The sequence below is a fragment of the Pteropus medius genome, unplaced genomic scaffold, assembly GCF_902729225.1.
Source record: "Pteropus medius unplaced genomic scaffold, Ma_sr-lr_union100, whole genome shotgun sequence".
Taxonomy (NCBI): Eukaryota; Metazoa; Chordata; class Mammalia; order Chiroptera; family Pteropodidae; genus Pteropus; species Pteropus medius.
This window is the reverse complement of record NW_024340693.1, coordinates 907,458-933,724: the sequence shown is the minus strand read 5'-3', so window position 1 is coordinate 933,724 and position 26,267 is coordinate 907,458. Positions and strand designations below refer to the sequence as shown.

At 56.6% G+C, this 26,267-nt stretch overlaps 1 protein-coding gene across 1 annotated transcript; it reads left to right on the top strand.

Moving 5' to 3' along the window:
- Nucleotides 1-264: 264 nt before the first annotated feature.
- Nucleotides 265-11,276, top strand: LOC120602948 (arachidonate 5-lipoxygenase-activating protein-like). Its single transcript, XM_039863330.1, has 5 exons — nucleotides 265-401; nucleotides 1,815-2,000; nucleotides 3,767-3,837; nucleotides 5,865-5,946; nucleotides 10,793-11,276. Exons 1-5 carry the CDS (start codon nucleotides 265-267, stop codon nucleotides 10,953-10,955), a joined length of 639 nt encoding a protein of 212 aa, XP_039719264.1. The 3' UTR covers nucleotides 10,956-11,276.
- The last annotated feature ends 14,991 nt before the right edge of the window (nucleotides 11,277-26,267 follow it).

The window sequence follows — 26,267 nt, the reverse complement described above, 5'->3', positions numbered from 1 at the left end:
GGATCGGACTGAGACAGGCTTGTTTTTGTCTTGTTTTCGGGGCGAGAAAGATCTGGGTGTGTTTCTGGGGTAAAGAGGAGAAAAAAAAAGAGACTGGAGGTTCAGGAAATGGGGGACACACCAATGAAGCAGAGCCCTGAAGAGGTGGCAGGAACAGGGTCAAGGTCACAGGCAGAGGGCCGGCCTGGAAGAGAGGAAAGGGTTTGTCCTCTGAGCGAGGGGCTGACGCAGAGAAGTGTGGCCGTCCTGACACTCCCTCGGGGCATGAGCTCGGAGACCGGGACGTCACTCCGGGTTCTCGAGAGACTATGCTCAGAGTTCTGGGGAGGCTTCCGGGGCTCAGGCGTGCCCTCAAGCCCTGTGTGGCTGGTGAAAAGCGGGCAGCGGGTGTCGCAGTGTGAGTGAGGGCACTGCCCCTGGTGCCAGCGGCGTCCGCGCCTCACGGCGTGATGCCGACGCGGTTACGTGGCCTCCCTGAGCCGCAGCGTCCTCGTCTACGAGGTGGGGACAACTCCGCCCCCGTCACGGTGTTGGCAAGAGGCCCGGCAGGGAACCAACGCCTCGTGCCTAGCGTGGGTCCCCTGCCCACAAGCCGGGCCGTTCCCGTGAGGGACAGCATGGAAGGCCTTTAGTCACGTACGCGATGGGTAAGAGGCCTTTTCCACGCCTTCCGAAGAGGTGAATACGGAGTTGACGAAGAGGAATCCTGTGGCACGTCCCCGAGAATCTCACAAAGGATCGGAAGGGAGGGGGTTCATTTGCAGCCCGGCACCCCATCTGTAGACCAGCCGGCCGGGCGCTGTCTGCTTGGAGGCAGCACCTCTTAGGGTCCGCAGCTGTGACCCTCGTCAGCTCCCTGCCATCTTCCCCCGTCCTGGGCTCATTCCTCTGCACCTTCGTCCCCGCGCTAAACACGGTGACTTTCCGACCGTGCCGTCCCTCAGCCTACACCCGTCCATAACTCCCTGTTTTTCTCCAGACGGAAGCCAATTCCGAACGTCCTAACCTGGCTCTCGCCAAGGTCACGGTCTCACGGGCGCACCCGGGGGCCGCGTGTCGGGTCTCAGGCCGTCTTCCCCCCTTGCTCGCTCGCTCACTCGCTCTGTCCGCTCTGCTGGGCACTCCCTGGCCGGCCGCGTTCCCCGCTCGGCCCGTGTGCACCTGCTCTGATGCGTTTTGTTTGCTGTGTGTCGTCTGTCCCCATCCTTACCGGAATCCCTTTCCCCAAGCTGACAAAGGCTCATGTGCCCATGTGTGTGTGTGTGTGTGTGTATTATTGTGTGTTGCTCTTCGTTGTTTTAAATAGGTCTGAGCATGACAGTGGCTGAGTGTCGTTGAAAGGACAACTCACTACCTACCACTCTGGCAGCATTGTAGTTCTTGGGGTTCTGCTCCCCACTCCCCATTGGAAGCAGGACTCACTGAACCAGGGACTTGTCTCTGGACCTTTGCATATTCCGTCCCCCCTAAGAGGAGGGTTCTCCCCTGCTGTCCCCTGTTCCCCCCGCATCTGCCGGCCAATTCCTACCAGTTCCTCAGGTGCTATCCTTGGTGCTCCCACCTCTGGGACACCTCTGGGACCCGAGCACTGAACTCCCCGGGCCCTGGGGGGGCGCCGTGTTCTCGCTCCATCTCCTCCGGGCGTGTGTCACTGTGGGGGAGGTGGAGTCCACTTCCCTCATGCATCTGCTTCCTCGACTGTCGGAGCATGAAGGGGGGGCTGTGTCTCGCTCAGAGTCGCACCCGCACAGCGGTTGGATGGAGAGCAGCTGCTGAGTCAGTTTTGGCCGACATTTCGGGCCGTCTGAGGCCAGGTCGAGGAAACACGGAACATTTCATGCGGGGCGGCAGGCTCACGAGCGTGCCGGGCGCACCCCAAACGCAAACCTCTCCCCGCCAGGGTTCTTCGCCCACAAGGTGGAGCACGAAAGCAGGACGCAGTCTGGGCGCAGCTTCCAGAGGACAGGAACGCTGGCCTTCGAGCGGGTCTACACTGCCAAGTGAGTCCAAACCCTGCGCCTGCTGGTCGACGGGGCGGGCACAGGGGCCTCCCTGCCTAGTGACGCGTGTCCGTCCGGACCAGCCTCCAGGATGCGGGGGGCGGGTTCCCAGGAGCTGCTGGACACCCCGTCACCATCTTAGCAAGTGCCAGTGCTAGAGGAAGAGGACCCAGTGGAAGGGGTGGGACCCCCACACCCCCCTCGCCCCTGAAACCCAGCAGCGGCCTGGCCCTCGTCGCCCCTGCGGTCCCCTTGCTGGCAGTCTGAGGGTGACACCGTCCACTTCCTAATGCCGCTCGGGACGAGGGTGCCGGTGGATGTCACGCGAACCTTCCTCTTCCCTCCATGCGGAAAGCATTTAAATAGAGGCTCCACCACCGGTGTGTCCCCTGCCCCTCTGTGCCTGTGCCCCCAGGCCTGTCGGAATGGGGGTCTTCGGCTGTGAGCTGCTGACGGGCCTTAGGCTCGGCTCGGAGGTGGCTGACGTCCCCAGGGACGCTTCCGAGGGAGGAGTCGTGGACCCCACAGAAGGGAGTTTTAGAGTATCAGCAACAGCTCAGACACAGGGCCAGGAGTCCCCTGAGGGCTGGGGGCTCCGTGGTAATGGCCAGGGAGAAGGCGCCACCCGCTGGGGACCGACCTCGCCTGTGAACCGAAGTGGCTTCAAGGGTTCTCCACTATGCAGGCCTTCGTGACTGTCCCCGACACGCTTTCTCGGCTGCCCTTTGCCCCACTCAGCTACTTGTCAGTTGCTTTAAACGCGGCCCGGGCATGGGGGAGCCGGGGGGGGTGCCCCTTTTCCTCACTGGCCCCCGTTTGTCGCCCAGCTTCTAAACTGCTGTGTACACAGTCTGAGCCACTCACAGACACGTTTGTAGGGCTCTGCCAGGCTAACTTCCCGGTCTCTGCCGCCACATGTCCCCGGTCCCACCCCCCATGCCCAGCGCTCCAGTGTGGCTTGTCCTGCATTCTGATCTCAAAGGCACCCCTCACTGAACCGCCCACAGGGGGGATTCTGTCACTGTGGGGGCCTCAGCGTCTCGGTCCTCAGCATCAGATCGACCCACTTACACCGACCCACTCAGAGGAGGGCAGGGAACTCGTGTAAGGTGCCATCGGCCACATGCAGGGGGACAGGCGAGGGCCCCTCTGGACACGGCATGGGGCAGCTGTAAGGACAGCGTGTGACCAGGGGCGCCATCGAGGCCGCTGTGGACTCAGTGCCTTGCACACATGGGTGAGGGAAGCCTCTCCCGCCTCCTCAGTGTCACTGTGTCCTGCACGGGCCTCGGCAGGCGGGGGGCCCCGGGCGGAATCCCACCGTCCCTCGTGAGACGTTATGTCGCCTTTCTTTTATGGCAATGAGGAAGCAGCAGAGCTGGTCAGGCTGTCACCTCCCCGCCCGGCCCCTGAGGAGCCAACCAGCTCTGCTCCTGAGAAGCCACCCACCTGCCACCGCAGCCCTGCTATCTGATGTCCCACGCTAGGTCCCCGAAGCGCCCGGCACGGCTGCAGGCAGGAGCTCTGGGCCTCCGCCGGGCTTCTCCGCAGAGGAGAGGAAATGGGTTCTGAGCCTGCGTCCCTTCTGGGCCGTGGTCCGGCTGCCCGTGTCCCACGCGGTGGCCGGTGCCGTGGGTCTGGGGGCCGGCGTGCGTGGGGTCCTGAGCGGGTTTGTGCTTACGCGTAGGGGGTTTCGGGGGGGTCGCCGACGACGCTGCGGTAAAACCGTGGCTGACGTCTCGTCTCCGTTTTTATTTATCTCACAGCCAGAACTGCGTGGACGCGTACCCCACGTTCCTCGTCGTCCTCTGGGGCGCGGGGCTCCTGTGCAGCCAAGGTGAGGTGTTCCTCTCTGTGCGCTCCCTCCTCGAACCGGGCCTCGGTCTCACGGAGGCTGCGGTGCAGGCTCCCTGTCGAAAGGCTTTGCCTGGACTCCGCTCCAGTCTGGGAAGCCCTGGAGAGGTGACAGACTCAGGGCCACATGTCGGGCGGCTCTGTGCCCACCAAGCGGTGCAGTAACGCGTGGCCAATGCTCGCTCCCTGCGGGCTGGTTGAGAGCGGCCACCCCTGACAGGGGTGGTTTAAGGCTAACTGTGACTCAGAACCCATAAGCCACGTCCTTACGCAGAGACGAGGGCGTTATAAATGCGAGCACCAGAGGGACCCGCTCCGCGCCCGCTGTCCTGTCCAGCCCGGTGGTCCTCCCTCAGGCCTGCGTCCGCAGAGCCACAGCCGGATTCCAAGTGTCCAGACTTCCTTGGGTTGTCAGTAGCTCACAGTCTGGACTTCTGCCAGCTGACACCCAGCGTGCATTTAAAATTAAATGGAAACCAGACTCAAAATTTTAGGTCCCCTTTGGAGATTGGCACGATGTCCGGTGGAGGCTTGGCGTGACCTGGCCGGTGTCCACACTGTGGCCTAGCAGGCCGCCGCAGAAAGGCCACGAGGGTTCTCTGACGAACCGTGTAACCCTCATCATCTTCTCCCACGTCGTAAAGCAGGCAGACTGCGTATTCTTTCCCCCGCCATGATCTCTGAGGACACTTGGGTTCAGGGTGATAAGGGTGTATGTTCAAGGTCACTCAGCTGGTGAGTAACGAACCAGGATGAGAGCCCAGGTGGTTTGGGCTACATTTTGGATTTTTCACCAGTAGCCTTCTACTTCATCCTTTATATAATCCATGTTCATCGAACGCCTCCTCTGTGACAAGCCCTGTGCCTGGATGCACGGTGGGACATAGAGAGAGAAGGCGGTAAGGCACACGGCGGTTGGCGGATGAACCGTAGAAAACCAGTGAACGGATAAATTATTGCCAGGAGTGAGAAGGGCCACGAAGGAACAGAAAACGGAGCAGTGACAGCCAGGAGAGGTGAGGGCTGGCGGCAGAAACCGCTCTTTCTGGGCTCCACAGGCCATTGGTAAACTCACTGCTTATTTTCCACTTTCCATCCTGTCCAGCATTTCTTGAAAAGTCGAACCAAATGACACTCATGCTAGGCGTGACGATTCCTCCTATGTCTCGGATGACACGGGATCTAGACGAATGTAGAATTGTTCTAGCTAGACACACACACACGGGAGTCTGCAGGTGTGTCAGCCTGGGACAGTGCATTTCCTGTTGACACAAGCGTGGGCGTCTCCAGCGGACAAAGCTGTCAATCAGCCGGGTTTGGTAATTGTCTTATCAATATAGTAAATGGTAGAAATTTTTAGCCGAGAGGAACCTCAGAGATCACTCTATCCTAAACCCTTCACGTCACAGACAAGGAGCCCAAGCCCCGAGGGGCAAGTGGCTTGCTCGAACCTCAGAATTGTGAGCCCAGAGGTGGGCCCACTATGCCCCCCTCCCGCCCCCACTGCTGTTCTGGGCGGCTCAGGTCACCAGGGCGTGCACTGTGCCTGGCCTGGAGCCCAGCCATCGCCCACCCGACTCCTGTTACTGTTCAGCCCTGGGAGGGAGAAGGGAGGGGAGACGGGCTACTGCGTTAGCACAGAGCCATCCAGGTGAGACAAACCGGAGAACACACGGTGAACTGTGACAATTTCGTGGCTTCCGGAGAATAGGGCGAACCTCACAAGCAGTGCCTTTTGTGTTTTGTGAGGCGTAGGGGGTCCCTTTAAGAGACCCAGGCTCAGAGCTGGGCTCAGGGTTCAAGGCTGCCCATGCCCCTCCCCCCACCGCCACACCAGCCCAGGCTGTCACATCTGGAGTTCACACCGGCCCGCCGTCGGCACCCGGGGCCTCGGGCAGGTTCTGCGACCCACAGCGATCGCACGGTGCCCGTGTTGGCGTTGCGCTAACTCGGCACGTCTCGGCGTCTGCCGGGCTGACTAACTCAGGTGTCCCCCGCTTCTGCTCACAGTCCCCGCCGCCTTCGCGGGCCTCATGTACCTGTTCGTGAGGCAGAAGTACTTCGTGGGCTACCTCGGAGAGCGGACGCAGAGGTAGGCGCGGGGTGCACCGAGGGCCACAGGGAGCCACGCTGCTCGGGCCGGAAGAGTGACCAGTCACGGCCACCTTCTGCCTGGCATTCAGGGGTCTGGCGGGCCACTGCAGGGGCTGGGAGGGGGGCTTCTGTCCCTGAACTTTGCGGACTCTGACTTGACCCAGGCTCCTGTTAAACACCATCCACCCCGCCCCCCCAATCCGGTGTTGTCGGGCTCGCAAAGACACTCAGGGCACACTCCTCGCAACCCCCACGCCCCCCACTCCCACCCGCCGGGGTCGGGGGCTTGGATGGCTTCTCTGTCTGGCTTCCCCAGGCCTCCGGCGAGAGAAGCCTTTCGTTGTCTGCCTAGAGAGGAGACAACTGACGCTCGTGCCTCGTGCTAAGTTCTCTTCGAGTGACAGACCGACTGGGGACCAGCAGAATGCTGGGGAGATGAGATGCCATCGCAGGCAGAGGGTGGGGTCCGAGAACGGTCACCACGGCACGGCTTATAGGGGGTGCCAAAGTAGCATCTCCCTGCTGCCCCACCCGGGTCGGGAAGTCCGATTTCAGTCAGGTCCATGATGGCACTCGCCGAAGAGACGGTCGGGTGACAGTGCGCCTCGGAGGGCAGGCGGCCCGAGCCCAGCCTTCCCCGGCATCGTCCCTCGTCTGGGCTCACATGCCGCCTGGCCTGTGAGCCCAGACGTGCTTCTCCGGTGGCTGATGAGCATCCTTCAGCGGTGGCAGAGGCGGTGGCAGGTCCCCACCTGGCAGGTCGGCAGGCGGAAGCAATCGCAGCTGGGGAGCCAGGCGCCCGAAGCTGAGGTTCGGGGGGGATCAAGGGGGACAGGCAGCCGGGAGGAGAAGGAGGACTTCCCGCGGTTCTTTCCCAGCTCACGGCCCCTCATTCCTCCCGGGGTGCCTTCCGATTCCCCCTCTAAAACCACGACCCCATCTTCTCTCCCCTTCTCAATACCGCCCTCGACGGTAGCCTTTATTCTTCTACCCTAGAAAGCATCTACTCCGCCTTCCCCAGAGACTGCCTGTCCTCAGGAGTTGGGGGTGGGTCTTAAAGTTGCTTTAATTCTAAGACGATCCGTGGCACTCGACGAAATGCGCCTGTCTGCCCCTGGCTCTTTTCCTTTTAAAGCTAATTACTACCAGGGGGTGGACAGAGGTGGCAAAAATAAACGGTAGGATGCAGACGACACACCTGAAAATACGCGGTTTCTCCAGACCTCATTGAGCTATAAATGGCCTCGCCTCTCGAATTCCCCGGGGGTCTCCCCCATTAGATGGCAGTAGGAGGGTCCCGCCTGCCCCTTTCCCCACGGCCTGTGCTGCCTTCCGCCCTCCTCACCGACTCCGCGTCCCCGGCGGTCGTCACTGACCGGTCACGGTGCTCTTTCCCGCTGAGACCAAATGTGGCCTCACAGCGCTCCTTAGCACGGAGTTCTCAGCGGTGGGAATGACGCCCCATGCTCCAGGCTGGATGGCTCATCTCCGTGGGGACCCAAACGCAGCCTGGGGTGGGTGCACCTCGGGGGCTCTGCGACTCGGTCCGAGGGGGTCTTCAGTTCTGCCTTCCAGAAACTACGCGCTCATACCCTCTCCCATGGCGAACCCCGCCTTTCATCCACTACCCTCTGTCCTGGGCTGTGTCACCATCGGATGCTACAGCGGCCACAATGCCACAACGCCTTCAGGACCGCTCCGACCCTCGGCCTCCCTGGAGGGGAAGATGTGCTCAGCGAGCTCCTCCCCCGAGACTTCTCCCTCGGGCTCCGAGGGCATTTCTGCTTTTCCCCAGAAGAGGCGTGGGCTCCTCCCCTTCAGGGCTGCAGCATCGTTTTTGGTCCCGAGGGCAAAGAGGACGTCCCTTGGTGTGTCTGTCCTACCAGAGCGTCTTTCTTCATGGCTTCTGCAGCTCTCTCCTTCACCCCTCCAGAAGCTTATGGCTCTCACTCTCAGTCCTGCGTCCCCCTGCCCAGCCCCTCCTCCCTGCCCCGGTCACTTCCTGTAGCCCCGCCAACTGCACAGCAGCGAAGGGTCAATCTCAGTGTCTTCCCCGTTCCTTCTAAGCTACTCTCTGGGCCCAGACTCAGCGGCAGTCGACATTCCGTTACAAGGCTCCCTGACTTTTGTCACTGACCTTCACCAGCGGGCACCGGGCTGCTCCCTCTCTGTCTTCCTGCCCTTCACAGCCCTGTCCCCTGTTGAAACGCCCACTGAATTCAGGTGACTGGGGACCCCTCGAGGCTGCTCTTGCCTCTCTCGTCAGGACGACTCGCTCAGTAGCACGCATTTGCTGAGGGCCTGATTCGCTGGGTGAACCACAGGGACAGCATCTGAGTCTCGTGGAGCTTGTCGTTTCTAGTCCCTTCGGAAGTCACCAGGTTTAGAGTGCTATTTCCTTATCGAAAGGAACAGGATTTTAAAGCCAGAGGGACCGTAAAGTTTTTGTGTGAGGCGGGAGAGGGTCGGCGAGTCGCCCGAAGCCACGTGGCTGGGGCGGGAACCCGGGTCCAGACGCCGCCTGGTCACCTCTCACCCCATACCACATTGGAGCTGGGGCTCGTTGGGCCCCTTTTACGTCTTCCTGTCGTGAATGACGTCCCGGATGCGAAACACCTGGTCCCTACAGACGCTTAGTGATTTAATCCCGAAGCCCCCGCCCCTCGTAGCCCACGCACCAGCGGTAGAGGAGAAGCCGGTGTGAACCCGAGTCCAGCGCGCAGCGTGTGCCGTGGGCCCTCGCCCGTCCCCGCGCTCTGCCTCACGGCGGTCCTCTGCGGCTCTGCCTGAGCCTGGGGCAGGTCCGCATCCTCCGTGAGCGTCCCGTGGTCCTGCAGGGCCTCAGCCTGGCTCTAAGCCCATCAAGCGCCCGGCTGGGGCCGCATCCACACCGGCCCTGCACGCATGGCCGTGTGCCAGCTCTAGCCTTCGACGCCTTTTGCACGGCCTGGGAAGGGTTAAGGTGCCGTGGATGGGCCTCCTTGGGGTGGCAGTCCCTGAGACCTTTGAGAGATCCTGCCCACATTCAAGAATAGGGCTCTGTCATCGGGAGGCACCGCCACGTCCTACCCGAAGCAGCTTCCCAAATCCCTTCGCCTGGTTTCTGAGCATCGGTGGCCTCACGCGCGCGCGAGAGATCTCAGCCACTACTGTATTTGACTTCTCACAATTTAATCCCTCCAAACCCTCTGTTCTCAGTCGGAAAAACAGACTCCTGTCCTTCCTTTTCATCTCCTTACCAGCGTGAGCAGGTGACTCAGTATTCACCTGCTAGAGCCACCATAGCAGGTGCCACAGACGGGGTGACCGACACAACAGAAATTCGGTGTGTCACGGTCCGGATGTGGCTTTCTTCCTCGGCGTGGAAACGGCCGTCTCCCCCGGCTGCCCTCACTCAGCTCTCCCTCTGTGTGTGTCTGTCCAGAACCCCTCTCCTTACAAGGACACCGGTCAGAGTCAGGGCCATGGTGACCTCGTTTTATCTTTATTATCTCGTTAAAGACCGTATCTCTAAAGTCAGCTGCTTTCGGAGGCCCTGGGGTTTAGAACTTCAGCGGGTGGGACACAATTCAACCCATAACCCTCCCTTTTGGGACCACATTTTTTCCCCTCCAATAAAACAATAGAACATCTCAGTCCATGAGCGTGACTGTGGACCCAGGAAGCCAGGGGGAGAAGGACACAGATGGCTGGGGGGGGCAGGGGCACCCCAGCTGGCGGTGCTTCTCAGACTCTGCTGTGCCCGGAGTCCCCGAGGGAGCTTGTCACCCTGCAGTTCTGATGCGTGGCTCCCAAGGGGCCCGGGATCCCGCGTTTCCCACCATCTGTGCCGAAGCCGCTGGCCCGCGGACTGCGTTTGGCGCAGCTAGGCGGCCGCTGCTCACCCACTGCGGGTTCTGGCATGCCTGGCACGGGGAAATGACGGGTCACACTGCGAACTTTCGGGGTCCCTTTCAAAAAGGTAGAATTTCTGGCGTTAAACCCATGGAGGCCAAACTCGCTCTCCACAATCACGTGGCAGGGAAGAGGTTCAGCAGGGTCGACCCGCCCGCTCGGCTGTCCTGGCGGCCAAAAGGTCTCCTTGCCGAGTCCTGAACGAGCCGCTTGGCCGGACTTAGCGCCATGCAGATGGACCCAGTCACAGCGGTCACAGGATTCAGCAGAGGGAGGGAGGGGCCAGGGTGGTGGCCGTACACGAGTAGGCGGTCACACACCCCTGGCCCCAGCTGACCATAAGCCTGGGCAGCTTAGGATTTAGCATAAATCCTCTGTCTGCATTCGCTGAAAACGCCCATCTTCCCGCTGGGGGCCCAGCTCTCCTTAGAGTGAGTGCGAGTTATTCCCAGGCGGGCGGGCGGAGCCCTCAGATGCCAAAGTGCCTTTGAGGTTGAGGCCCCGTCTGCATCCTCACTGCTCCCCCGAGCAGTTGAGGCCCCGTCTGCATCCTCACTGCTCCCCCTTCGAGGCCTGCATCACGCAGCTGCCGGCAGGCTCGCTCAGGTGCTGCCGGACGGGGCCGGTGAGGGGTCCGCATGGCGGGATGGGCTTCCTGACCCCCGTCAGGGCTCCTGGCGACCGGCAGGGACCGCCATGGGGGAGCTGCCTTCCAGGAGGCACCCAGGGGAGCACGGATGACGAGGGCTCCTCGGGCTCAGTTCTCAGACGTGCTCCCCGGCCAGTGGGAAGGAAATGGAGCACCTCCAGGAAAGGGAGCTGTCACTCCACCCCCGCCCCCACACCACACACACACACACACACACACACACCCCTCCAAGTGGGGGCATGTTCCGTGCACAGGCGGGGCCGCGTGCCACTGGTACAGCCTCCTCTCCCGTCTCTTACAGCACACCTGGCTACATATTCGGCAAGCGGATCATACTGTTCCTGTTCCTCATGTCCCTCGCTGGCGTCGCCAACTATTACCTCATCCTCTTCTTCGGAAGCGACTTCGAAAACTACATAAAGACGGTCACCACCACCATCTCCCCTCTGCTCCTCATTCCCTAGCTCTCTGCTGAACACGGGGCGGGGGCTCGCTCGCGGCTGAGCAATACCTGGAAGTCATCACAACTCAGCCCCTGAGCAGAGCGAGGTCCCTTGCTCGCTCGCTTGCTCGGCAGGAGAAAGATCTGACGGGCTTCGTGGCTTGAGTGAACCCCGCTTTTCCTGGAAAAAATAGCTCTGTGTCCGCGGTGCCCCTCGAAAAATGGCAGTGGCCTCAGACTTGTAGTTCAGAGCCGCTCTGTGTGTCCCTTGACTTGCCCTGCTTTCTGAAGACGTTTCGAGACCCGATTTATGTTTTCCTAAAATAAAATGCAGACACGTGTTTTCGGCTGGTGGATGAGTTTTTTTTTTATGGGTCTGTTGCTACAGTTGAATGTGATTGTTTTTCTCAATTTGAATGACGATAATCAAACATACACTATCCTTACACACACACACACACACCACCACACACACACACACACCACCTGGAAGGATATGCACCAAAATGTCAGCTGCGATTATCTCCAGGTGAAGAGAGTTGGAGTAAGGTTTAGCCTCTTGTCTACATTTGTATGAATTACTTGAAATTTCTTAATGAGCAAATAAACGCCACAAAACAAAGAAACAGAAGAGACGCAGCTGAAGTGTCACCTCTTTCAGGAAGCCTTGCTAATTCCGGGTCGCCCCGTGCCTCCCGTGACCCTCAGCACCCTGTGCACATCTCAGCCACCGCAGATCCATCGTCCAATGTAAAGAGTCTGTGGAGATGCGTCACTCTGCCCAACTAAGCCATTAGCTCCTGACCGACCCCAATGTCCTGTTTATTTTTCTTTTCCTGTGCCAAGCTCGGGGATGGGCACATAACAGGCACCCAATGATACAAACCGTTTGGGAACCCAAACAAACATCTTGCAAAGTGCTATATTGTAGGGGGCTGGAGGTGTGAGTTTTATGAGATTAAGATGTGTTTTTCTTTTAATGAGAAGACATATCATGAATAGTGAAAAATTATATGCACCACGCAGGGACAGACTACCTTACGCAGCTTTCGCTGGCTGTGTCCCCTCACACTCCCTAAGAGGATCAGGTCGGCACCCTCATGTCCAGCGTCATGCCCAGCGCTCGTCACGTTATTCAGTTTGAAATGTGCTGTACCCCAGTGTCAGAGCCTCTGATAACGCCAGGCCCATCGTAGGTGTCCCCAGATACTGGCCACACAAATGAGTGAATGAACGAATGAATGCGCTCACGATTTGCCGGCTGACGGTATTTAATAAAATATGCGTGTCGAGCCATTTCCCATATTGCGGACAGTCTCGTGGTGGTTCAACCACGGTCACATCTGGGATCCCTTGGCACAATTTGGAAGGTGACTGACTGGGTGTGGCTAAGAGTCCGGGACATGTGACGGAGAGAAGCCAGCTCCCACGGGGGGTCATCCCATCAGGGCTGAACTCCCGGGTGTGGTGGCCAGCCCTCGGTGAGAGTCTCACGAGGGGCCAGGCTGAGGAAAGGGGGTGAATCCAGGGGCCCCAGCTTCCGCCGAGCCACCTGGTTGGGGAGCGGAGCAGGTGGAGACCTGAGGCCCGGCCTGTGTGGTGTCTGGATCCATGTGCTTCACGTGTGATGCTCAAGGCAGCCGATCCCTGCATTCGGGGGGAAGGCCCCCACGTGGGCACGGCTTCCTAGGCCTGTCTGCCGGTCCAGGCCGAAGCCCCATCAGCTGTCACCGCCAAACCCGCCCGGCAGGAGCTGTCATAGAGCTGGATCTGTTCTTAGCTCCTGGTGGAGAGGAAGACTCAAATATGCTAGCTAGGTGTGTCATTTCTTCTTGGTGACAGGGAAGTCGCAGGAGGCTGCAGGGAGGAAGTGACCTCCAGGCCCACCCAGGCTGCAGGGTGATGATTGTCCCAGGTCGCCTGGGGCTAAGGGACTCCTGGAGGTGGGGCTTTCAGTTCAAAAACTGGGACAGTCCTGGGAAAACCTGAAGGTGACCGAGGCCAGAGTACTCGCAGGGAGCCTGGGGACGCCTTAGCTCTGAGAGGCTGACCACGGCTGACCACGGGACCCCAGAGGGAAAGGAGAGGAAATGCCGAGATGACCCACCCGAGGCCAGCAGCCTGGGTGGAGTGCAAGTGACCGAGGGCGCGACGGAGGAAGACTTGGCCGCAGCAGCCTCCCAGTGACGAAGAAGAGGGTGTGGGGCACAAAGCTCCCACGGGAGCCCCGTCCTCCTTGGAGGCAGCACGGGAGACGCTCCGACTCTCAGAGGTCCAGGCCCGCGAGCTCCTGCTACGTCACATCCCCGGTGCCGTGATGTCCCCTCAGGCTTCGTGCGTGTCGACTCGGGATCATAGCGGTGTCAGATTTCTGGGTCCTCGTGACGAAAGGCGGGAGAAAGCAGTTAAAGACGGCTAGCACGGAATCCGCATTCGTTATAGTTGTTGTTCTCATTGTATTCGTTTTCTAAGGTCGCATAACAAGTTCCCACAAACCCAGGGAACCCAGCGTGTGGCTTCAAACCACACACGTTCACTGTCTCACAGCTTCCACGGCTGAGCTGGGCCGCCTGCTCAGGTTGCGGGGGGGGGGGGGTCTGTGATCGAGGTGCCGGCCTGACCTGCACTGTGAGCTCGGCTGAGGCTCGGGGGTCCCGTCCCGGCTCGCCCAGCGCTGGGACTCTGCCCTGCCCTGCTCTCTGCGACGTGGCGGCGTCCTTCCTTACAGCCTGCAGGGGAGTCGTGGGTGCTTTTTCATCTGAGAACCGGGGACCCCACTTTTTACGGGCTTGCCTGATTAGGCCAGGCCCACCCAGAGTGAGCTCTCCTTTGATTAGCTTAAAGTCCCCTGGCTGGGGACCTCAATTACATCTGCAAGATCCCTTCGCCTTGACCTTGTCCTGTAACTGAGTGGAATCATATCTCGGGCTGCTCGCCCTCATGGGGAGGGGATCATGCGGGGTGTGGGTCAGTTTAGGACGCTGACTCCCTCCGATAGCCCCGAGAGAGCTGGGTGACCGAGCTGGTGGACGGTGACCATGCAGGTGCTCTGGGAAGAAGCAGGAAGTGTGTGAATTTGTATGCGCGAACGCCTGGGGTGGGGGTTCCATAGGAGGGGCCGGGGTTCCTTCTAACTCCTGGGGTCGGGGATGCCTCTTCGCCTCTTCTGTGGCGCCCGTGGGTGTCAGCAGAACAGACGAAGCTGAGATGTGACAAGGGGGGCTTCTCCTTCCCCTTGCATGTTGACTGACAGGATTCTTTCCGTGCCAAGCACCTCTCTGGTTGTGGAAAGGGAGTCTGAGGTTTTATAATCACCTCCCACCCCCCACGCCCTCCCCAGCTCAGTACACGTCCACCCACCACTCAGGCGCCCAGGCCGCAAACGAAGGCGCCGTCCCCTTCCTCTGTCCTTTTTCACCCCACGGCTGACCGCCACACCAAGTTCCCTCGGCTGTCCTTCAGCGTGCCTCCCACCACCGGCCAGTCCTCCCCACCTCCATGTTGCCCCACTGTCCGAGCCAACGTCATCTCTGTCCTGGACCATTTCCACGGCCACCACCATCAGCCCTGTGCCACGTGCCCTGGCTTAAAACCCACCAGGGTATTTTTATTTCTCTTAGGACCAACCCCAAATGCTTTCATGGCTTCGTGGGGATGGTGGGTGGCCGCGAGCCTCTCTGCTCCCTTGGCTCCAGCCACGCCTGCCACCCCTCCTGTGACCACCCCCGTGCAATGCTCTTCTCCCAGAGTGCTCTCTGCCCCTGCGCCCCCCATTCACTGTCGGCCAGTGGTCACCTCCACACGGAGCCCCCCAGGACCACTGCATTCTTAATTTCTGAGGTTAAACATTCTTCTTAAGACTCAGGCTTTTCCTGCCGAGCTGGCTGCAGGCCACTCTCTCTGAAGTTCTTTGCCCTAGAGCTGTCTCATCCAGTACTGGCCACGGGTGGCGACCGAGCCCTCGTAGAAATATGTCTGCTGAGAACTGAGATAAGCTGTGAACATAAAATGCACGCCAGATCTTGAAGACTTAGTACCAAAACCCCGCGTAAGTGATCTCATTAATAGTGTTTCCATATTGATTACACATTGAAATGATAATCTCGCGGCTCCAGCAGTGTGTGAAATCGAATGCATTATTAGAATTGACGTCACCGTGTCTTTGTACTTCCCTCGGTGTGGCTACGAGAGAATTTTATATTACGCATGCAGCATAATGGACAGCACCGATTCAGAGGTCCCCCGGGAGCCCGCGAGTCCTCACGGCCGAATAAAAAAATGCTGACTCCGCCCCGAGCACTTAGCTTAGGTGTAATTTCTTGCAGAGAATACCGAACAATGTGCCAGGGAAAGTTCCCACAAGAAGCCAGCTGGATTTGTCTAAGTCCGGAGAACAGTCCTTTGAAGCCTATCGCCCTGAGCGTGAGAGTGTTTCATTGTTTTCGATCGCAGATGTGGCACATTATTAGAGCATCATTTTTACGCCCCGCCCCGCCCCGGAGGCGAGGGTTATCTGAACGGGGACAGAGAAACAGCATGTGGGATGCTCGTGGAAATGAGATCACTAGGAAGGGGTGCACTCGACTGCACAGCGGCTCGGGGGCTTATTCTTCCCCAAACATTTAGGTTTCTGTTCCTTTCTGCAGAGTTGCTCTCCACGTTACAACTTTGGCTCGGCACAGTGCTCCACGCGCTTCCTTCTTCCTTACCGTCCTTGCCGCCCAGCTGCTAGGCAGCAGTCTGCGAGCGGCATGCGGGTCAACACCGACCGCAGCCCCGCAGACCGGCCCCCCCTCCTCCCTCCCGGTCTCGAAGAAGTCAGTGCGGGCATCGAGGAAATCAGAATGTCTGTCCGTCAAAGAGCAACGGCCCCGCCTCTCTTTAGATCATTCTGCGAGACGGTTTTGGGGGGAATCTGCCCTGAATGGTCGACATTACTGCGAAAATGGACTTGCTATTAATAGTCCGGAAACCACCGCCTTAATGTGATGAAATGTAAGGCTTCTCAGGATTCAAACTAATAAGTAACTGCTCGGCCAATCGACAGGAGGGAGAAAGATTGCACGGTGGGTGCACGATTCCTCGGTTCCCTGCGCTCACCTCCCGGTTTTCAGTGCCATGGCAACCAGAATGTGGCCGCAGCACCGGCTGGAAGTGTCCGTTCTTACCTGGAGCCAGGAGGCCACCCTCCCTGGGCTGCATGAAGCGATGGATGCCATGAGCTGGAGAGTGGGGAGGGGGTGGAGAACAGGGGTGTGTCGTGTGTGCGTGCGTGCGTGTGTGTGTGTGTGTGTGTGTGTGTGTAGTTTCTACCCACAGAGAGGGGGGAAACAACACAGTCACATTTTGCAATTCAGCCGATGCACGCTTTCCACCTCCATTTTGACCAGGGAACCAACCAGAGGCAAAGAGCCTCTCCTTGTAACTCTGTTTCGAAGCCCTTCCTGCCCTGAGTCCTCGGCCGGGCGTCGTCATTCTTCCCCTGCGGTGAGGCTGTTATTGAGAAATTATTTGGGGGAGGCCCTGCCGAGAAAGGAAGTGAGTTCCCAGGAAGCCGAGAGGGGCTCAGGTCCTCTCCGAGAAAGTTCCACTTTACCCCAGCGAGGGATTCTCCGCTGGTTGTGTTATCATGAAGCAAGTCAGACAGATCTCTGAGCACAGGGCCCGACCTTGATGAAACGCAAACAAACAAAAAACAAACGAACACAGAAATAAATAAGCCAGCCGTCACTGATTCTGCTTCTCGCTCTTTCTGTTGTGTTGCTGGAGGCATTTTCAAGCAGAGCACCAGAAAACCGGCGGCTGTTTTTCGATCACTCGGTGTACGGGAATTCAAGAGAGAACAGAGAAGAAAGAAAAGAAGTCGCTATAAAATGCAAACGTTCGTGAGACGCTTTGAAGAATACAGAAAACGTTGCTGTTTGAGCTCAAGGATCAGAGCTGCCACACCCAGGGACAAACACTGGTGTCACAGGCGGGGCCTTGTCTCAAGGAGGCTACCTTTCATTTAGGGGAACAGAATTCTTCATGAACAGATGGTCGATAGTTCAAGCTATAGTGGTAAGACCAAGAGTGGTGACCCCGGGATCTCACAGGAGGCAGTGGCCGCTGCCCCAAAACGTGGATGTATTATGTGATAGAAATACAAAATTCATATGCGTTCTTAATAAATAAAAAGCCCAAGACTTGAAAGCTACGTCTCCCTTTATTCTCGAGTCACCCTCCTGTCCCTGTGACGGAGGGACACTTCAGCAGAAGGCGTCGGGAGACTGGCCTGTGAACACGGAGGCCAGGAGGACAGAGAGCAAACCGATTTGCCTGGAGGGAAGGATTTTCTGAAGGGAGGTTCGTATGTTAGTTTGTGGAGACGTAGGTGCCAGTCATCCTACGAGATTGGACGCTCTTAGCAGAGAGGTGTCGAAAGTGGGGATTAGTTTTCCATTTGTTTGTTTGTTTGTCTTGAGAGAATGATGAATTGTGCGAAGCAGAGTTTTACTAGAATGATCTGGCAGCTTTGTATAAGACAGTTTGGAGAAAGGAACTAGTTAGGTGCCGGAGGGGAGACAAGCCAGAGATCACTGGTGGGTAACAGTTTTAATGGTTTAAATGCAAGATGGTGCCAGACTAGGATGGTGGCCGAGGGAACGGAGAAACGGAAAGGAAGAGGCAAGGTCACAAAAGCCCAAGAGTGGACAGTTTCAACTTGCAGTTCTGTGTAAATCGTCATGAAAAACGAACGTCAAAGAACACTGGAAAGCCGCTTATAACAAGAAGAAACGAGAAACCCCCAAACCCTCGACAATCCTCGCACCGATTCCTTCATCGCTCGCCCGCTGTGTGCCAGGCACGTCGCCGCGTGCTTCGTGTGCCTTCTCTTGTTCCGTCCCTTACCAAGCCACCGGTGAGGACACCTGCCCCAAGACCAAAGAGCTAGGAGGTGGCTGCAGGGGCCTAAGTCCACGTCTGTCCTAAAGCCTCGTGAACTGGCTTCACTAAGCAGACCCAGGCTCAGCTCGGGGGATCCGGGGCCTGTGGTGGCCCCGAGGCATTGACAGTGGGCAGGGGTCAGCTCTGCCCTCCCTCTGCCCTCACTATCATGCTAGGGGAGTAAGTCGCAGGCCAAATCTGGCCACAGAAACAGGACTGGCTAGGATGGGGTCTCATGCCACCCCCAGGGACGTGACCGCAGAGCGCCTTTCACAGTCCTCCAAACTCGAAGACCTTGGATTTCCCCACTGAGAGCCTGTTCCTGGTAGTCACCACTAGACAAGCAAGCCTCTCGTTCCACTAATAAAAAGCCATCTTCGGCTCACGCCTTCTTAATTCCCAAAGCCATAGACGACGACGAGACACAAAGAGCCTGCCACCCCGGGGGGCCGCACTTTCTATCAGAGCACCTCAGGGCGCTAGAGTCAAGGCTACCACTGATACAAACCCATCCACGTTCCCACGCACGACATCGAACTGTTTTTAAATTATAGGCATCGTAAAGTAAACCCACACTTTTAACCGTTACTCCATAAAACCTGTAATGTGGATTTTTAAAAAACTGGTAAACTATGAAGTACCTATATTGTTACTTTTCGGGGGGCAATAGACTCCTAAACTCATGGCCCAGGCATAAAAATAACAGCTGACGATGACCGGCTTTATTCACCGACAAGGCACTGTGCCAAAAGCTTCAGAGGCGTCTCATTTAATCTTCAAAACAATCTGGTGAGCTGGGCTGACAGCGAGCCTGGGAGAGAGCAAGTAATTCAACCCAGATTCTGCAGGTGGGGACTGACAGATGTGGGATCAAGGTCTGAACCTCGGGGGTGGGAAGCTCAAAAACCCCGAAATTATCCTTGAAATCGTGTCTGCGTGCCGATCCAGTTGTCCCTCGGGGTGGGGAGGGGAAGGGGAAGTTATTGCTGTGACACATCATGGTCAAGGCCTGCTCCGGGTGAGCCGGACGCCTTGCTGGACTGCTGCCTGTCGTAAGTCATCGTCCTAAAGAAGGCACAAGGCGGATGCTCCATTTCCTCTTCCACGGACTGGCATATTGAACGGGGTCTTTTAAGGTAAAAACGCAGCAACGTCATCCTAATTTGTGGAAAGCACGTCAGGTTAAAAAACATAGCATTCATAAGAAATCGATCGATGCTTTGTACTTTCCAGCTTAGAACTGGCCTCAAAGAGCAGGACGGGGAAACATAAAAACACAGGCCTTTTTCTCATTGTTTATGCGTTAAAAAATTGCAACTTTAAGGCGTTTTCCTGATAATGACCTTACGAGCCTCTCGGACTTTTATGGGTGTTTTCTTGGGCCTCAGGGAGGTGACAGAACAGATCATCGAAATCTCGGACTGTCGCCAAAACAGACTGACTTGAAAAACAAGACAAGACGAGGTGGGAAAATCAGACACTTCTCGGAAGCACTTTGTCCTTCGACCTTCTTTCCGAGGTATCTTGGAATAATGTTTCAGGAATTAGGACAAAAAGAAAATAGGAAAAAAAAAAGAAAAAGAAAAAAATTTAAATCATTTCTTCAATTAAAGAAAAATACATTTAAACAATAAATTAAAAAGAAAAATACCTGCTTTTTTGACCCCTTCTCAAGTCAGACACGTTTATCTAAAAATCGCCTGTAGTTTTACAGAAAAAGCTGTAACGTTTTGTGATAAACTGAGACATAGTCTACTGACATGGGCCCAGCAACCCACCACTTTGAGTACTGATCAGCTCTCACTCTAGAAATGAGGCTAAAACCAGCCAATACCCGATTTTCCCTCGAGGCCCATCGCCCCTTCTACAAAGAATTCCCACGAGCACCGAGCTTTGCTCCGTATAATATGAGGGTTTGGGTCCAATATGCAGAAATTCACGAACTTCCCCGTATCACGCTTGGCTGCGCAGAATTGAGAAGCATTTTTTGGGTTTCTCTATCAGAATTAAGGGAGAAATTGTGGAAATGGATTCTTCCAAAACTTCGACATTTCAGATGCGATGGTTCTTTTACCTGGTGGCTTCTGGGGAAATGAACTGGGAGCTAATGAACGGGAAGAGACACCAAGAGGCTGGTTGCAGCTGCATGCTGGTCCGAAATCCAGCCCCGCCACCTAAATCCAGGCACAGGGGACATTCCCTGATTCATACACGTCCCTTTACCTGCTCCCCACCTTCCTCGGGGCTCCAAGCCCTGCATGCGTGTGACCCACAGAGAAAGGGAAGCACCTAAGGGTGCCTGCTTGTCAGAGGGATGTTTACTCTGGATGGTCTCCTGCTCCTTCAGACGCCCAGATCCCTCCCGCTCCACCCCACAACTGCCTCTATGTCCCCTCTGAGTCTTTCGTTTGCATCCGCTCTGGTCTAGACTGTAAACCCCACCAGCGAAGCCCTCGGCTGACGTTCCCCTTGAGCGTTTTCAGCCACACGCAGAGAGCTGTGACTACGGCAGGGGCTCGGTGGCTGCCGATGCGTGAATTCCGTCTTTCGATGTGGACGCTGTATCCTCTCCAGGAGTGAGAAATCTTCGTGAGGACAGAAACGCTGTGTTCATCGTTTCTGCATCTTGTGCAACATCCACTTCAATTATGGACCGGAGTAAGGGCGCAATTACCCGGGGGAGACCGAACACGGAGGCAGCGATGCGTGGACCGAGGTTGGCGACACCTCCACGTGGCGGCTGGCGAGGTTGGAAAATGCGGATGGGAAGGCATGTAGATTTTCTTCCCAGCCTGCTTTGCTCACTCTCTTCCCCCGAAACGCTTTGTGCGCTTGGCTGCCAGCTCGGCCCGCACGCCTGGGCGCTGCTCCCTCCCTGACCTCGGGTGGCTTGGTGCCAGGATGTCTCGACATGCAGTCACAGCGACGGGCAATGACGCCCTGAGTTCTCTTCCATACACTTGCCGCTGTCCGAAATTCCGTCTCCTTCAAAAGAGACTTTTTTTTTTTTAAACTCCAGACTAAAATAGGCAATTGCCCTCATCATATGTAGACTTAATGTGTCTAAAATAAAACCTTTAATTTCCCCAATGCCCAAAGCACTCACCGCCCCAGCCCAGTGGTTCTTAGCTCAGTAAAGGACAGCTCTGTGCTAATTGCTCAGGACAAAGCCCTAAAGTCAACACTGTCCCCTCACTCTCTCATACTGCACATCCTGTCCTCAGCCAATCCTGGCAGTTTTACCTTCAAAAGGGATTTAAAAAATCTGACCATTTTCACCCCTCTGCCACCTCCACCCCGTTCTAAGCTTCCAGTCTCACAGCAGCATAAACTCCCACAAAGGCACAAGCCTTGTCCTTGTCCGTTTTGTTTGTCGCTGTATCTTCTGTCCTCGGGCTGTCACCTGACACCTAGTAGGGGCTCAGAACTATTGGTGAGTAGATCTCTCGCCTGGATCATTCTCTGCTGTGGGGATCTTGGGCGCCCTGTAGGTTGGTTAGCAGCATCCTTGACCTCTGCTCGCCAGAAGCCAGTAGCATCAGTGGTGACAAACCATGCCTGGAGACATTGTGTGGAGGCATTATGGGTTGTCCACTAGGGCGCAGAGCCACACTCGTGGGTGGTCTCCCTCTTCCATGCCCATGTCCCACAGTCTCCAGAGTGACTCTAAACCCATAAGTCACACGACGCACGCTGTCAACTTGAGTACAATCCAAACACCTCACAGCCCCTACCAAGCCTCTCCCGTCTCCTCCTACCTCATTCGTCCCCCCTGCTCTCTGTCCCAGACCCACTCCTCGCTTGTCCTCCGGACACACCAGGCACAGTCCTGTCTCCGGGCCCCTCCACTGGCTGTCCCCACTGGGACGTCCTGCGCCCGAACTCCACATGGAGCCGACAGAGCGGCATCCTCTGTCCTTGGCGCTCCATGTCCCCGACCTCGTTTCTGTGCCTCTATTTGAGCTTGCCGCCCCCTGATAGACAGATGTGCCCAGATAGTGCCTGGCAGTGGTTAGGTGCCCAAACACCATCACCGAGTGCATGACGGACCGACGGGCGGGTGGACCGAGGCGTGGCTGTGACGGGGGTCGCCACTGGCCGGCTTCCTCTTCTGGTTGTCTGTCCCCTAAATCCTGCCAACGGCTGGATCTCCGTCCTCCTGTCACAGAACATGTGACCAGAATCAACAAATGACATAAAAAGAACCCACCACGGGCAACCAAAAGCCGCACACGGGGGACGTCTTCCGGAAGGCCGCTGGGCCCGGTCCCCTTTTTGTCCCAGGATTTGGGCTGTATTTGGGGTCAGTGACCCAGCTTAGTGATCAGTGCTTAAAACCTGGGGTTAGATGGCCTGGGTGCTTCCAGGTGCCCCCACCCCCACCCCCGCCTAGCCCTCCGTGTGGTCACGGGCAACTTCCTTTTCCCAGCAGCGCTCCAGGCCCTTATCTGGAAAATGTGATAATAACGTGACAATTCCCAGGGCTGTTGTGAGGATTAAAAATTTACACATGCAAAGTGCGTAGGCACATAGCAGCCCTGGCAAATGTTTGCTGATGTTATTGGTCTGCGGATACGCTGCCTGCGTGAGGATCTGGTGTCCGGTGGGATGATGGGGTGGGGATCGCTGTGGGTTTCGTGATCTGAACAAGCTGTTTCGAAAGGCAACTTTTAAGCTGTTACCTGAATGACCGCAAGGCAGTAACCAGGCGGACACCTGGGGTGAAAATTTTCGAAGCACCGTGACCAGCTCAGGCCGAGCCCCGAGCAGGAGGGAGCCTGGTGTGTTTGAAAAGCACAGAGAAGGCCAGAGAGTGGACAAAGGGGTCACAGGGGTGGAGTCGCAGGGTGCTGCAGATCACAGTAAAGGGCCTGGGTATGTTTTTAGAGGGCCAGGGAGCCATCGGAAGGTTTAAAGCAGGGCAAATGGCGTTTTACAAAGACCCACCTGGCCGCGGGTAGAGGATGGACTGCAGAGAGGTGAGCACAGAAATACGGATGCCCGTGGAAGTCAACAAGTAAAACACGTGACCAGTGGGGGTCACGAAGCAGTTCTCAGTCTTGTTGACATGAGGTGTCAGGGTGTAAGTAAGCAAGGACGTGGCACCAGGTAGCTGACCGGTCCCCCTGCCCCAGGAAGGAGCTGGCTTATCCCCATGCCTCTTGCCTTTTGTCTCCAAGGAGGTTTTAATGTAAACTTATAATGTCATCTGCATGGGAAAAAAGGACAAGGCTAGATTGCTTTTACTTCTAGAACCTTCGCCTACAGCTCCTAGAAATATTTTTAAAAAATAAGCGAAAGCAGTGTTGAAATAAGCTAAAGCAGTGTTTATTAGATATCGGCTTTGACGGTGACAGTAACTACAGGTGGACGGTCACTTAGTATAGGCAGCCCGGTTTTTAGGTGGCCAGATCAAATACAGAACGCCCAGTTAAATTTGAATTTCAGATTTTAAGAAATGAACCATTTTTTAGTATAAGTATGCCTTAAGCATCACATGGGCAGAATTTAGACATTTATCTGAGACAGATTTAAAGGGGCGGATTTATCCAGTGACATCTGGTTGGGAACGGGTGTAAAGTGTTCCCAGCAGCAGGAGCCACTGAAGCCCCACCTCTGCAGCCTCCTTGGGCCTGTCCATCCCTGGTCATCCATCTAGAATTGTCAACATACAGCAAGTGGGCGTTGTCACTGAAGTGAGCAGATCTCTCTCTTCACCTACTTTCTTATGTCTCAACTACAGTCCCATAACTATACTTAGGACAGTCCCTCCTTCACCTGCCCCATAGTATAAGCCATTCCCTATCCCATCTCATCCATCCATCCATCCATCCAAATGTCATCCACTTACCCATCCATCCATCCATCCATCCACCTCCCATTCATTCATCCATCATCTATCTATCTACCCATTCATCCATCATCTATCCATCCATCCATCCATTCATTCATCCACTCATTCATCCATCCATCTACCCATTATCCATCCATTCATTCATTCATCCATCCTTTTGATAGTATTTATTTCACTTCATCATTTCCATTCATCATCTACTTCATTGGCTTTCATCATCCATCCATCCATCCATCCATCCTTTTGATAAGTATTTATAGAACACCTTTTAAGTATCAGACACCATGAGGCAAATCCATACTCTCCCTGGGACCATGTCACGTGAGCGATTCATAGTCCGTTTTGGAGCCAACCTCTTGGAAGCCCTCCAGAGCACAGGAAGCAGCTATTGTGATGAGCACACAGCTCTGATCCCAGCCCCTCTAGACCTGTCCGACTGAGTTGACGTATCTCAGATGCCACTAGTCACCCTGGTCCTGGTCCTAGCATGCGAGATATACAGGGAAAACCAGATAGGACTGGCCTGTCGTATCAGTCAGGAAAGGCCGCTTGTGGTAGCGAACACTAGGAGTCCATGTCTTGTTCAGGTAACACCTCTGGGCAGGTGTAGAGGTTGGTGGGGCAACCTTCTTAGCACGGCCATTCAGGGGATTCGACTGGCACAGGCTCTGCCATCTCCACGAGGTCACCGGCCTCTTGCTCGTCTGCCCAGAGGTCAGCATCACCCCGCCAGCCAGAAGAGGATGGGAGCGTGGAGGCACGCAAGGGCCTGCAGCGGCCCATACTCTTCTTCGGGGGTCCCTCGGCTAGCCACATGGCCGCTCCGAGCTGCGAGGGAGCCCGGTAACGTGTGCCCAGGAAGAAGCCAGGGGCTGGTAGGGGCTGGATTCGGTGACTTCTGAGCCTCAGTTTCCTCATTTGTGAAACACTCTACTGACGGCCTCTCAAAGTTAATTGGAAAAATCTGCCTGGATCCACTACAGGCAGGTCTGACAACGCCCCCTAGAACCCCTTTCCGAGCACTGGATCCCCCTCCCCCACCGAGGCCACTGTGAAGTGAGGGAGAGCTGATTCTTCTTCTATTTTCCCATCCTGCCTGCTTCTTGGTTCTGCCCTTTTCCAGCTAGCTGCCAAGAGTGAGGTCACTCCATCTCCAACAGGATGTTCATTTTATGGCCTGGTCGCTTGGGAACTTTGAATGCATCTCTCCATTAAAGCAGCTGGAGGCGGGAGGGCTCCAACCCCACTGGAGCCCAGCCTCCCTCTTCTGGCCCAAGGCGACTCTGAGGGGCGGCTGGCAGAGGCGCTGGCATCTGGGCAGTTCCCATGGCAGCATCGGAGCAGGCTCTCAGTAGGGGTGGGGGTGGAGTTCAGGGGCCCCAGAGGCTTTGTGAGTGGCTGGTTCCCATGACAACTGTGGGGTGGCTTCTGGGACAGCCAGGAACCTGTAGCCCTGGCTAGAAGCTGAAGGTAAGTTCGGTGCTTGTAAGTGAGTCTGAAACCGCTTGTGGCTGTAACCTGGAGCAGGGTACCTTTCAAGCTGGCATATTTCCATTACCAGCGTGCCCTAAATGAGCTGTTTCCATTTCATTGAGACAAACATTTATTTATTACGCATCTGCATGCCAGACACTGTAGTGGATGGATACCGGGAAGCTGAGACTAAGACACTCACGAGCCCTCACCTGGCGGGGCTCCCAGCCTACAGGGTGAAATCAACGAAGACGGACAACAGAAAGGGACATTGCTCGTGTGACCCAGACAGGGAGGAGGTGGTCGGGGGGCTCTGGGAGGGGAGAGGTGTGGAGGACGAGGAGAGTTTCAGGAGGAAGAGGGTCTCTGGTTGGTCCTAACAGTGGCCACAGCATCTGCAGAAGGTGAGTGTGTGGGCGGGGCCATGGCTCGGGAGCTGCTGGTGAGCTAGGAGGAGCACTATAAGGACTTGGGTGACATACTGGTGGGGGACTGGAGTAGAAGGGGGCGCGTGGACCCTGAAGCTTTTTTTGAGATGAACGTTTGAGGACGCTGAGTTCAATGGGTCCATGGCTATTATTTTAACTCGTTTTAGACTTCTTGCCTTCATCAAAAGAAAAGAAAAATTCGGGGATACTTCTCTAATGTGTGGTGAACCCCGCCCTCTGATAAGCCCTGTCTCCACTCTCGGAATGATCATGATTGTATTCTGGCCCGGAGACCACAGCTAGAACTTTCTGGAAAGCTGGTAAGTTTCACGCTGCACCCCGCTGAACTGGTGGAGTGTCTGTGGGTAGCGATGCTCCCTCCCCTCGCTCCATGCGCCTGGCGTCTGCACCTCCACCTGAGGCCCATCTTAACGGCCAGGTGACCATACTCCCTCGTGGGGGCACCGAACTGTCTCGGTTTTTACACCAAAAGACCCCTCAGTCCCCTCTGGCCAACCTCCAGAGAGAAAGGGCGGGGCCCAGACCCCAGGCTCTCAGGGAGCTGAGTGGCAGGTGGTGCTGAGTGGAGGGCGGTGCTGAGTGGTAGGGTGGGCTGAGTGGTGGGCGGGGCTGGATGGTGGGCGGGGCTGAG

Excerpts from the sequence above, each read along its gene's own strand:
- LOC120602948 (XM_039863330.1), top strand. The coding sequence starts at position 265 with ATGAGCTCGGAGACCGGGACGTCACTCCGGGTTCTCGAGAGACTATGC. Across the intron at positions 2,001-3,766 it reads GAGCGGGTCTACACTGCCAA|CCAGAACTGCGTGGACGCGT; the intron begins GTGAGTCCAAAC and ends TTTATCTCACAG. Across the intron at positions 3,838-5,864 it reads GGGGCTCCTGTGCAGCCAAG|TCCCCGCCGCCTTCGCGGGC; the intron begins GTGAGGTGTTCC and ends TTCTGCTCACAG.